We start from the raw sequence: 13936 nt of genomic DNA, 5'->3' as shown, positions 1-13936 counted from the left end.
ACACAGAACTAGCTGGCAGTGAACTTGTAGGAATTCTCTTGCCTTCACCTCCCATCTCGTTGTAGAAACACTGGGATTGAAGACACGTGCTGCTGAATCTGACTTTACAGGGGTCTGTGGATCCAAACACAGGTCCTCACATGCACACAGCAAGTGCTGTAGCCGCCAAGTCATCACCCCAGCCCCAAGTTTCCCTTTCCACTCTTGCAGAGATGGTAGGTAATGCATTCATTTGTTCCATGACCCTTTGGCAACCCTGTGCACACCTGCCATAGGACAGGCACAGCAAGGATGCTGACCGTAAAGAGAAAGAGGACAGCGTCTTGACCTCAGGTTTTGTGAAGGAAGCAGACAGTGGAAACATTTGCAGCACACATGGGGAGCTCGCACAGTAGGATGTCAGGGTCATCCAGGGTTCAGGTGAGAAAACTTCCTTAAGGCTGCTCGATGCTTGAGATGAAGCCATAAAATGATAGGTGTCTTCCGCATTCTCTATTGGGCGAGCAATCCAGAGTGGGTTTTTGGTCATCATAAGAATACATGAGAGGTGGACAGATTCAGCTATTCAAAACACTTGCTTCTCTTGCAGAGGAACCGGGGGAACCGGGCATGGTTTTTAGCACCCACAGGACTGTGTGCAGTTCCCTGTAATTCCAGTTCTAGGGGACCTAACATCATCTTCTGGTCTCTGCCGGCACTGTGCCCATGTGGTGCTGGACAAACATGAGGGCCAACACTCATACACATAAAATGAAAGATAATATATAAGATTGATACAGTGAACCTGTCCATTTCTCAGACAAGGAAACTGAGGCCCACAAAGGTTACATGGCCAGCCCAGTAACAGACTAACTTGAGGATGGGCAGAGGTATAACGGCCACCTCCCACTTCAAGTCCAGCCTTCTCTGTACTTCGTTACCACAATAGGAGTCTCAGGTGACATTTCTATGTATCAAAGCTAAACAGAGTAACTGACCCCTCGTTCTAAAGCCCTAATGTGCTCACCTTCTAGCCTCAGAATACTGTGCTCAGCTCCACATCACACACGGCACTAGAGAAAGGTGACCACTCTAAAGGCACCCCGCCTCCATGTCGGTCCTTGGATTGGCTAAAGGAATCACAGTAGCTTAGCTGCTCCCTGCTGCTCTAAGAATGGTCATTCCTTCACCCAAAGACCCTTGGCAAGTTCCGGCTGCTGGACCTGAAAGACTGAGCCTGATGCTTTAGCCAGGCTTGCACGTTAAGAGGATGTATGTCAAAGGGCACAAGCCACCAAGGCACACCCAAGCAGGCCACAAGGGTCTCGGGGTTTCTGTTGTGCTTCCTGAGCCCACCTGAGCCCCCGAAGGTTACATGGGAATCAGAGTTGTGAGTCTCCATGTGACTTCCCACCACACTGGAGACACTTGTGGGACAAGAGAGCCGGCCCTGAAGAAGGCTGTTCTCTGACCGGCGTATGTTGTACAAACAGACCCAATGCACTTGTAGCGAAGACCACTAAATAAAGTTGCCCTTGGCCTCTGTCAGCTTCTCTCCCACACTTTTTTTTTTTTTTTTTTTTGGCCCTCTTTAACTTCCTTCCCCCAAACTAGGTTGTGGGCCCCAAATTCCAGACTAAGGCCCAGCATTTCCTTGCATTCAATAAGGGAGGAAGCACTCAGGTTTTAAGGTCTTCCCACAAGATGGAAGAGCATCCGTAACTCAGAGGCAATTCACATGTGCCAACCTCATCTCTCCCATATAAAGCGTCCCTCCAGTCATGCCAGCCTCTCTAGTCCCTCCCTAGTCTCCCAGCCTGCCCCCGGATCTTTGCACGTGCTGATAATTCCGACAATAAGAGGTAACATAACAACAGGGCTTGTGCTTACTAGCAACACGAGTTCCTAACTTCTTAAAGCCTCTTGTTTCTCCTCTGAAAGCTGGGGATATACAAGCCACCTCACCAGGCCGTTGTTAAGTTAGATGGCACCGCTCACACGAGCTGTGGCCCTGCGCAGTGTGCGGCAGGTCCATCGATTGCTCGGCACCCATTGTCTGCTTTCAATGCTCCGCCTCCTCTGCACAAAACCCAGCTGCTCTTCAAGGCTCTCAGATTCTGCCTCCTCCAGGAAGCCTTCCCTGCCTCCCCCACATTTCCCTTCTCTGAAGTAGACTCCCGTTCACCTGCATCAGCTTTCATTGTTACTGATTCCATCTGGGACTTCTAGTTTTTGTCCTAACTCAGTGATTTATTTTTCAAGTCTAAGGACTGTTTTTTTTTTTGTTTGTTTGTTTGTTTTTTTCTACACTCCTTTTTATGGTCCAAACACATAGTGACTGTTACGGTTTGCCTGTGGAATGTCTCCCAGTGTACCCATGTGTTTGATGACTTGCTCCCCAGCTGATGCTACTGTTTTGGAAGGCTGTAGAATGTTTGGGCCTGGATGGAGACAGTGGGTCCCCGGAGAGTGGGTCTTAGCAGCTAGATGACTGTCTGTCTCAGCTTCTGGTCTACTAAGATATGAACAAGTAGCTTCATGCTCTTGCCACAGCACAGTGAGCTGCTATCATTACCGTGGTTTCCCCACCATGATGGAGTTCACATCACTCCACAAGGGAGAATCAACCCATCAGAATATGTTATCTCGGGTCAGGTATTTGGCAATGAGAAAGGTAAGTAGAACAACATCTCTTCTGAATCCAAGTGGAATATGCAGATGTCCACAGGCCGATCTTATCTGCAGTATGAGGGATGCCTGAACCTGGGGAGTCTCTGTCTCCTTCCCAGTAAGGTCATTCACAAAGACCCATTGCAGATTAGATCTCCAGGAAACCCTAGAGATAATTTTCCATCTGGGATGACTCTGCCTATCTTCAGCTTTGTTTATGGTCTTTAAAGCGATTTCATATTCATGATAAAACAACCCTAGTGACTCACTTTAAAACAAAACCAACAACAACAAAAAAACCCTACACAGTCATTAGAGTGGGATTTTCTCACAGGTTTCTGAAAGTCAAATTAAACCAGGTTCTGTGGTTCCCTCTTTTCCATATGCTTATTTATCTGCTCAAAAAACTCAAGGAGATTAGTGAGGCGTGATTCCCCCCACCGACACCATGCCTCCTTCCCTTTAATAAGCCATGTTTACTTAAGTGTTGAGCGTTATTATACATTCACTCGGTAAACATTAAACGCTTACTCTATGCAAGCGTCTACCAAGAGGTCCCTTGTGATACAGAAACACTTCGGCATATTAGTTTGATGCATTAAATGAAAAGGAACTTAAATAACACATAGCTTCATTTCCCACCGTTGAGAGCCCGTTGCTGCTCACACATCCCATTTTTGAGTCACATAGCTTCAAGGACAAGCTGGTAGAGCATGGCTGTATGAAGCTCTGGAATTTGCTGTGAGCTGTGAGCCACTCATGAGGGACCCATGGAGCTGAGGTGACATGACAGGGGACTCTAACACACATCAGTTCTGAGTAAATATTGAATCCCAAAAAAACATCATTGAATGAAGTATTCTTTTTCAGCTGGGCATGGAGGTGCATGCTTATAATTCCTGTACTTGGGAGACTGAAGTGGGATAGTCACAAGTTCAAAGCCAGCCTGAGCCATATGAAGAGTGTCTGTCTCACAAGAAGAGGCTGGGGACACAATTCCTTTTTTTTTTTTTTTTTTTTTTTTTTTTTTTTTTTTTTTACAACCTCTAAAATGCTGAGCTGAATAGATTACAAATGTCCAGACACAAGAGTGACAGCTCTCACGTCACACTGGCCCTCAGATTGTTTTGTAGGACACCTCTTGGCTCCATCTTGTCCTTGTCCACCTCTGTTGGTGCTCCTGGTACATCCTGAGATGGTTCCAGTAAACCTTGAACTCAGAGATGATCCTTAAGCCCAAACCAATCTTAGAATTTGTAGAACCTCTATCATCCCAGCAGCTTGGATCTTATGAGTTTTTGCTTAATTTTTATTCCTTCTTTATATTTTTATTCCTTCTTCTTGGTTATCCTGTACTTAATGAACTTGAGAGTGGCTCGTTTTGTTTTTAGTATCAATAGAAACTGGAGCTATGTCCACGCGAACTGGCAGAAATGTCCACAACTTTGTGATGGATTTATTCTTGGGAAGGGTGATGAGGTCAGCTGGTCTTTAGCCTATGTTTGGTTGGTCCAGTTGGACAGGGATATGAAGGAGATGAGTTTGATTGTCTAACATGCTACCCTGGTGCTATGACTTCTCATCCAAAATGGTAGCATGGAGAGGTTAGAGCTGCAGACACACTGGTTCCTGTCTTGGTAGCTTGGATATGGAGCAGAGGAGGGAAGTAAAGCCATTGTGTGTGTGTGGAGGGGTGAGTACCAGCCCTCAGGCCCTTATGAATAGCTCAGAGACCACCTCTCTAGGGACAGGTTGAATCACAGCAGTCTCATCTAAAGCCATGTGATTGATTTGATGAGTGGTTTTATCTTGGACCATAAACCCTGAGGTCCCTGGCGGCCCTAGATTTAGCCTCTCAAAAGACCACCTCATCCACACTCATCATGTGGATGTTACAATCCCAAGGATGAGTCACCATGAGACCACAACTTGGCCGCAGAGATGGCTGAAGTCTGGAGGCAAATTAGTCCCTGGAAACTTTATCTCTCTGTATCGAAGTGGTACAGTGTTCAGAGAAACCCAGAGGGTAGCAGTCCCTTAAAGAGCTAACAGTCCAGAAAGCTCCATTCAGAGCCACCAGCAGGTCAGACCCACCTGTGCTGGGGCCTTGGGGATCCCATGCTAGTCCACTTACCATAAAATTGTCCCTTTTTAACCTGCCTTTACTCCCACAACTGGTATCTTTCCTCTCACAGCTTTAACAATCTACCCATTTGCTCCTGGTCCCTTTCTGTCCCTTAAAGGAAGCAGCTAGGAAACAAGCTCTCAGATTCCTGTGGTGAGAATGGTTGCTGCATATGCCCTAAGGAGGCTCTTGTCTCTTTGGCCAAGCCTGGAAAGTTGTTTTTTCTTTCCTTCTTTCTTTTCTCTCCCTCCACTCAATTCTCCTTGTACATTTCTTAGGAAAGATCAACCCAGCCAAGCGTGGTGATGCATACCTTTGATCCCTCAGGAGGCAGACTCAGGTAGAGTTCTGAGTTTGAAGCCATTCTGGTCTATAGCCTAAGAAAGAAAATTAATAATAATAATAATAATAATAATAATAATAATAATAATAATAATAATAATAAAGAAAGGTCAACCCACATGATAGGCCCAGAGTTCCGAGCAAGGCAGTTCTTCCTGACAGCTCAAAAGTCCAGTGAGACCAGCACCCCAAAATGTACAGGAGCAACCTTGTCTGTCTGGCTCCCTCTCTTTATTAAGACAGGCCTCTTTGTTTTATGTGAAGCACTTGGCAACTCCCAATGCGCTGGGCATTCTGGGTGAAATCGCACCTGGTGGCCTGCCTGTTGCCTGTGAGCTTCCCAACTCATTGCTTTAGTCAGAGACACAGCTGGTCCTGGAGACGGCCATTGCATGGGTTTGCACAGCATGATGGGTTGGTTCACACTTCGACATCATCTTTCTAGGGCCTGAGTGTCTGAGAGGCCCTGGGACGCAGGGAAGGCCAGGGCGTCCTGGGAAGCTGGGAAGGCCAGTGGGGTTCTGGGACGCAGGAACGGCCAGAGCTAAGTGGCATCGATTTGGTGCTCAAGGTTTTCTTTGCCTCACAACACTTCTTTCTAAATTTCAAAATGTTGAAATGATTTTACATTTTTGGTCTTCAAACGCTCTTCCTGTTTACATGTATCTGTCTGTGGGAGGAGGGATGGGGGAGGCGCCCATAGTGTGCATGTGGAGGTCAGAGGACAGTTTGCAGGAATTAGTTCTTTCCTTCGAACGGATGAGTTTTGGGAATTGATTTGGGACATCAGGCTTGGCAACAGGTGCCCTTCCCGGCTGACCCATCTCACCTGTCTTGTATCTTGGGTGCTATTAGACTCTTGGCTCAGCAGGGAATCAAGTTTATTATTTTTTTTAATGAATGAGTAAAACCTGATTTCTACAATTATGCTTTCTTTCCCTGACATTTACGGTGGAAGGAGGGATCAGTGTGTCAACCAGGAGATGAATGTCTAGACTTTGGGGAAATGAATTGTAAATGAGCCCCAGAAGCAAGTGCAGCCTCACCATGGGTGTGTTCCTGAATATTCCACAAAGCCAGCCTGAACTGGTTATCTTCCTCTGGGGACGACACACACCCAATAAAAGCAACTAAAAGCAGCAGAGCTGTGTCGTTGCTCTCAGTTCCAGTTCCGGGGTGCTGTACATCGTATCAGGGGTTGTGTGGGGTGTGGGGTGTGGGGTGGACGCAGGAGCTTGAGGCAGCCCACGAAACATTGCGTCTGATGGCGATCAGCTCACTTTCCCCTTTTTATGCAGCTTGAGAGTTCGTTTCATAGAATGGCGCCTCCTGGGTTTAGGGTAGGTCTTCCACTTCAGTCAACCCAGTCTAGAAACTCCCAGCCACGCTCAGAGGTTTGCCTCCTAGACGACTCTAGTCATTGTACAGGCAAGGGCTGACCCTCACTCTCTCTCACCCTCGTTTCCTTTTTCTAGCATTCTCGTTCTTCCCCATCTTTTTAGCAGTTGCCTATCAGTGAGGTGAAAGCCTTGGTTTAAACTGTAAACTGATTTTTAGCTGTGTGACCTGTCCATCTTTTGACCTCTCTGATCCTTGGATTTTTCCTATATGAGTGGCATTAGGCTGGCCGATTAACAAAGTGTTTGACACAGACAGATCACCTTGGAATCCTACCACAGCTCATGCAGCCGTTCTAAGCTTCAGGTGCTGGGACAAGCTCCCTCTCAAGTCACTTAGGAAAATACTGTCCTAGCCAAGTACAGCAGGCATTCTGTCAGGGACACCCTTGTCTCTCTCTGGTGCTATTCTACTTAGGGGCTCTGCAGAGAGCTGTTGAAAAATGTCACAGGAGAGAGGATTTGATAAGTCCCAGTCCCCCTTCCCAACTCAAGAAGGCCTCTTGCTGTCAGTTGCCGGGATAATGGAAGGTCTAAGTGTGTGGTTTTCTATCCCAAAGTATAAGCCATAGTTGACTAGAATCCAACGAGTGAACATGTCAAAGGTTTCACATAACCAGGAGTAAAACAGACAGGACCGTGGAGAGCTCCTTGAATGTGAGATTATGTGGGAATCAGACATGTTGGTGGCAGTGGCAACCATGGTACATTATACATTGGTGATATTCTGCAACCAACTTGACGGGCTTAACATTAAACCGGTTGGCAATGATCAAATAGTGACCTCCCACGTGACATGGCATCCCCGAATGTCTTTAACCTCCATCACTCTGCTTACCTGCACTCCTCTTCCAATTCTTGCCTCTTTTAGGCGGAGAAGACACAGGGGCCTGTAGGCTCCAAATAGTGGCCACACCTTACCAGAGCCTGTTGGGAATCCATGTTAGATAAGTCAGTTACCTGGCCTCCAAGGAAATCGGTAGTAGATACAAGGAAGTAGTGTGAGCCAAGGTCAGGGAGACCAGCAGGACACAGTGCAGGGGACAATGATGTAGTCACTGAAAGACGGCAACCTCAGTCGCATGCAGGAAATGAGAAATCTGAGTCCAAAGTAGTTCAGTGGTAGAGTGCTTAGGTCTAATCTATAACACAATGGAATAAAAAGAAAAAAACAAAAACACTAAATTAGCCAGGGGAATTAACTTAGCTCTTAAATTGTGGTCCATGTCTGAAAACCATCGCCGAAGCAACAGACGTATAATTCTATTGCACATCACAACAGACACTACCTGAGACCGAGCAAGGGCTCTGTCAGGAAAGTGGGCCAAGCTTCCTCTCTCCTGCCAGTGATGGCCCAGCACAGCTCAACAAGCTCACTGTTGATTAAGGCCTCTTCAATGAGAATTGCTGGAGGTTATCCCAGCTCTGAATTTTAGATCCCAACTTGAAGCTTTCCACTTATCTATGTTGATTCTCATTTGGTGTTTACTCATCTTATTCCAGTCTACACAAATTAAAGATATCGGACACAGTGTTTATTATTTATTTATTTTTAGTTAGCATAGAAACCTTGATTATAAAACTCAATGTGTACACTCAGATGATTGTTAGTCAGTTCAAGGTTCAGAGCCTATTCTATGACGGGCGGGGGTGGGGGGGTCACCTTATGCTTCTATGCTTGGCAAGGGTCCCCTTATGCTTCTGTGCTGGACAGGGGGTCTCCTTATGTTTCTGTGGAAGACAGGAGGGTCCCTTATACTTCTTCTCAGTGTTCTCATCCTTGTCCCTCAAAGTAACCTCTCTTCTGACATCTATTACCACAGACTTGGATATCCCATTCTCGACTCTTATGTAAATGAAAACTTATAGGATGTGCCATTCTGTCCTGGCTATATTTTTTTCCTCAATGTGTCTGTAAGATTTATCTCCAACCAGGTACTAAAATAAATGCAATCCGTCTTGTTTATTGCTATAAAGTTCTCTGCTATATACAAGATCGTTTGTTCCTTCGTTGATAGACATGTAGGTAGTTGCTGGGTTTTCTTTGTTCTAATCAAATTGTTAAGATTAAGGAAATGAACTTGGGAACGCATTCCTAGGATCAGAACTGCTGAGTCACGAGAGCAGGTGTGCCCTTGGCTTTCTTGTTTACCATGCATCAGTTTTCAACATGACTGAGTCTGCTGCTGCCTTAGCGCTCTGAGGCAGAGCTCTCCATCCTACCTGTCCTTCACCCTCTGCTGTTTCCGTTGCTTTCCGGCTGGGTAGCGACATATCATTGCCATTTTAATGTGCATTTCTCTAATGGGCAATGATATTGAGTGGTGTTTCATATGCTCACCTGACATTTGAATATCCCCTGTTGTGCATGCAAGGTCTTTGCCCATTTTTAAAAACATGTTTGACTTCTTTTTTCTCTGACCAATTAATTGCATTCCTTATATGATCTGAATCTTTTGGCAGATAAATGCACTGGGGATAGCTTCTCCTTGTCTGAAGTTTTCTTGTTTCTTGATTAGCTTGTGTGTGTGTGTGTGTGTGTGTGTGTGTGTGCACACGCACACCCAGATATCCACATACAGATGTCTATGTGGAGACCAGAGAGCAGCCTTAGTGTTGTTCCTTCAGAACCACCCACCTTGTTTTCTGAAACAAGGTCTCTCACTAGTGATTAGTGTAGGCTGACTAGCCAGCAAGCCCCCTGTCTCCACTCTCCAATGCTGAGACTACAAGTGCACATCACTAGGCTCACCCGTGTGGACATCACACCAGTCCTGGCATTGAACTCAGGTCTTCATGATTGTGCAAGCACATTACCAGCTCAGCTACCTTCCCTGGCCCCCTTGTTCATTTTCTTAATGTAACCATTTGATAATAAAGTCCAGATTATCAAACTCTCTAAATGGCATTACTTTTGCTAGTCTGTTGAAGAAATCTTGCCCGCCCCAAGCTTTTGGAACTATTCAGTGAGTTTCATTTGCCTTGCCTTTCACACAGCATCTCCAGATGACTTTCGGGTGGGAAGTAAGGTATGGATCATTTTGATCTCCAAATGCCCAGGATCATTTGTGAGGAAGACCATCCAATCCCTGTATTAGTACTAATATCTTTGTCACAAATTAAGACAGCGTGTGTGTGTGTGTGTGTGTGTGTGTGTGTGTTTCTGGATCCTGTTTTGTGCCACTGATTGATGTGTTTGCCCCGGTACATTTGTATACCCACAGCTAAATTTTTATGCCCACAGATGAATATTCTATCATTACAATAAATAGATGGAAGTATCATTTCTCCTGACCTTCAGGTGCTTTGATCCTTTGCATATATAGTTCTGAGTCAACTTGTCTACTTCTGAAGAACTGACCAGTCAACAATCTAGAATTCCCAGGCCTGTGAGTGTGTCGTGTAACTCCTCTTCCACTTAGCACCACTTTCTATTTTTAGTTTAGAGGTTTTATACATCATTTGTTAACAATTGTTCCTTAACAATCCAACAGTTATAAAGCTGTAGCACACGCCTTTCATCCCAGCACTCGGAAGGCAGAGGCAGACAGATCTCTAAGACTTTGAGACCAGCCTGGTGCATTAAAAAAATAATAATAATAATAATGACAGTTTGTTGTTGTTGTTTTAGTTTGTACTCAACAGTCTTACACTCAGTATTAATTCAGAAAGTATGTGGGCAGACACTCCATGAACTTTCTGCTATTTCTCCATCTATAATAAATACAGCTTTGTTTCTTCTATTTAAAGTTTTACCTATTTCATATCACTGTAGTCAGAGTCCGCTAAGATTTTGTCTCACGATGGCTATTGAAATTTATTAAATATCTCTTACCTGTTGAGATTGTATATATTCTTATCCCTTATTGTGTTAACAAGTCATATTTGATTGCTTTTCAAGGCCTACGCTTTTTGAATAAGGCCCCTTGGATCTTGATAAATAGTCTCTGTCTTGTCACTGGATTATACTAGCGAGGATTTTGTTTAAATGTCTTTTGCATCTGTGTTCAAAAGAAAGTTTTTCTTTCTCACAAGTTTCTGACAGATTTGGAATCAGCGTTTGCTGGCTCAGGCGAGGGTCGGCTTAAGGTCCAGTTGTGCTCCTCAGAGCATTCATCTCAGCTTCGATTATTGCAAATCAGTAGTTTATGATGCCAGTAACAAATAACATACGCAATTGGATTAGCCTCAGTGTAGAAGCCTGTGGTTCTCCATCTGACTCCAGATTGCTAGAGTTCATCTGTCTTTGTTCTATCAGCCGTGAAAATACCCCCCAAAATTACTTACCCACCTATTATTTCTCTTCCTTCTCTATAAGAATGTCTTGGAAGCAAATCATAAATGCCTGTTTCCCACATCTGCAGATCTGTCTCTAAGAAAGAAGAGAGAATGGAGTTACTTTGGCACCATTTGCTGTTCGTGAACTTGTGCTGACTCCTAAAAGCCCTTCTTTAAAAATTTCTTTAAAAATTACTTTGGCTTATACATATAAAAGGTGGAAATGAAATGTATTATTTGTACGAGGGTATGAGAACGAAGTCCAGGCAATAAGGCTTTCCTTGGGAGGAGTTTCCAGCTGTGTTCTAGCAGACAAACAAGAAAAGGAATGGGAGCAAGGGGTCAGGGTGGGGGGACCAAGAGTTCCAGGTAAAGAGATGAGCTGATGAGAAGGCTCAGACTCTTAAGAGAAGATGAAGTGGTCATGGTATTGGCTGAATGACATGAAGTTGTCTCAAGAACTGCATGCCAAGGATGTTCTAAGTATCTTAAATGTATCAATACAAAACTCTTACTGTCATCCTTGTCTCTGGCCTCCATATTAGTCACTGTCTTGTACACCAAAGCCTTAGGAAAGTACAGCAAACTTAGGAAGTGCTAATTTTGCCTCACAAGTTGAAGAAAAAGTCTACCATGGAGAGAAGACATGTGTTGGAAGCATGAGGCAGCTGGTAATCAGAAAGCAGATACAAATACTGGTATTCACCTCTGTTTCTCACTTAAACACACACACACATGCATGCACATGCAGAGAGAGAGAGAGAGAGGAGAGAGGAGAGAGAGAAAGAGAGAGGGAGGGGGAGAGAGAGAGAGAGAGAGAGAGAGAGAGAGAGAGAGAGAGGAAAGGAAAGGGAGAGAGGGGGGGGAGAGGGAGAGAGAGAGAATGTGTGTCTGGGAATGGTACTGCCTTCATTAAGGGTGGGTCTCCCTCAGTTAAACCTCTCCAGAACACCCTCAAAGACACTTCTAGGTGTATCTCCTAGGTGATTCAGATTCAGTCAAGCTGACAATGAAGATCAAGGACCACATCCTCCCACCCCATACCAACCCATCAGGAAATCCTATTGGCTCTGTCTCCCAAAACACACCAAATCTGTTTCCCTCATTGTCTGGCAACTAACACAGACCACTCCTGAACAACCAACAGCCAACAACCCCACCTCTCAGGGCCTGAACATTTATATACCCTCTGAAAAGTTCCCAGAATTCCAAATATCATACAATCACAGAAAGTATCTGCAGCTGGCAAAATCACACCTCTGCAAGAGCACGACGCAAATCATAGCCAGCTGCTGCAGACAGGCAGAAGCAGCACTATATCCCCACACCTGGGATTAAAACAAAAACATAATCATATAATATTTCTGGTTTTTAAAAAAAGAAATCCAAATTCCAGAATTGTCACAATAAAAGATAGCAAATTCCAGGCCAGTGTAGACTTTTAAAAGAGATCCTATCTCAAAAACAAAATGTACCATGCTTCCTATGTCATTCAGAGTAGAAGTCCTTAGAGGTTCCATGGTCCTTCACACACACAGGTCACGTGACCTCTCCACCATCCACCCTTACTTGTTCCTTGAGGTCCATAAGACACACCTTAGTATCTTTGCTGAAATGATTTCTGTGCCTGAAGGTTGACTCCCCCACACCCCTGTTCCCCAAAAGGTTTGCCCAAATATCACATACCCTAAGGACTCAGCACTGAAGGATACATTAAACACAGACCTTGCCTGCCCACTGTGGGCAAGTCATTCCCTATGCTTCTGTCTGCCTTCTTCCTCTGGAATTGATGCAGACAGAGAATTTCGTTTTGTTCATAAATGTATCTCAAGCACCCAAGTCAGGGCCTGGCTTATACCAGGTACCCAATAAACATTTGTTAAGTGAGAAACCTCACAACCCTGATAGAGTATAAATAACACTATAATTGATGGTTTATAGATCAGAAAACTCGGGGCTAGGTAGATCACTCCTAAAGCTTACCCAGAGCCAGACCCCTGCATTATCCTCCCAAGTCCAGCCAGGACTTCCAGAAAGCCCCACACTATCCCAATAGAGAAGAGAGAAGTGTTTGACAAACATGAGATGGGAGCTTGATGCCTGGAACCCATGTAAAGAAGCTGCATGCAGTAGCATGGGCTTGTAATCGTAGCACAGTGGAGTCAGAGACAGGCTGTCCCGAGGCTCACTGGTCAGTCCGTCTGATTTGCTTGGTAAGTTGCAGGCCAATGAGACACTGTATCTCAAGAAAAATATTGGATGATTCCCCAAGGAATGATACTCAAGATTGACCTCTGGCCTTCACATGCAAAAGCACACATGTTCACTTACACTCATATGACCACAGAAAAAGAAAAAAGTAAAACAAAAGAGGTTAAAGACCTCTGTCCCTGTCCTGTGTCTGGGAGGAGGAGAGGACTAGTGAGAACATTCCTTGGCTTACAAACAAGTGAGGAGAAGTCTCACAAGGAGGAGTTGTTTGTTGTCTTCTTTTAACTAATGCTAACAGGCATAAAAAGGCCTGGTGGGATGATTTGTTGAGTAAAATTGCTCTGGGCAAGCCTGACAGCCTGAGTTCAATCCCCGGACCCTACATAACGGTGGAAAGAGAGAATTGACTCTGAAATTGTCATGCTCACATCATTATGCTACTACAGTTTTAAATGTAATGATTTTGCATAACAACGAGGCATCCTTACACTGTGTGATGTCCAAGGCTACTCACACCTGCCTTCTCTATCATTTATCTTCGGCACCGCAGAATAACACAATATCCTTTCTTTTAGCATTTTGCCACACACCCCATCGTTGTCATCTAAGGCTGGCATACAGCAGCACACCAGAACGCCTTGCTTCCCCCTAACCGCAGCTCAGAACCCCTTGATCAGCCCCTCCCCCCTCACTCCATTGTAGCTTTCATCGAGGAGATCAACTTTCATGCTTTGGGAGGATCCTGCAGTGTGGAAAATGGATGGCTCTGATAAGGCTGGAGGCAAGGCAATCAGTTAGGGCAGAGATAATGATGACCTCAGCCAGGGTGGTGGCCCTAAGGATGGAGCGGGCTGACCTTGGCTGATCAAAGAGATTTCAGACTTGTGATTGATAAGCTTTAAGTGGAGAGAGATGACCCAAAGGTCTGTGGTTT

General features: G+C 45.0%; 1 protein-coding gene across 5 annotated transcripts in view; it reads left to right on the top strand.

Annotated features, from left to right (window-relative positions):
• The window catches only part of Tbxas1 (thromboxane A synthase 1), a 169292-nt gene that overhangs the window by 67578 nt on the left and 87778 nt on the right, over positions 1–13936 (top strand). Inside the window, exon 2 of one of the 5 annotated variants that reach the window (XM_076913513.1) lies at positions 66–215. The exons of the other annotated variants lie outside the window; for them this stretch is intronic. Coding sequence (XP_076769628.1) covers positions 141–215 — 75 coding nt within the window. The 5' untranslated portion in view covers positions 66–140. The remainder of the gene's footprint in view (positions 1–65; positions 216–13936) is intronic. 5 annotated transcript variants of the gene reach the window in all.

This window comes from Arvicanthis niloticus, chromosome 15 (assembly GCF_011762505.2).
Source record: "Arvicanthis niloticus isolate mArvNil1 chromosome 15, mArvNil1.pat.X, whole genome shotgun sequence".
In the NCBI taxonomy this organism is placed as follows: domain Eukaryota; kingdom Metazoa; phylum Chordata; class Mammalia; order Rodentia; family Muridae; genus Arvicanthis; species Arvicanthis niloticus.
The sequence above is the reverse complement of the archived record's forward strand: the minus strand, read 5'-3'. Positions and strand labels throughout refer to the sequence as shown.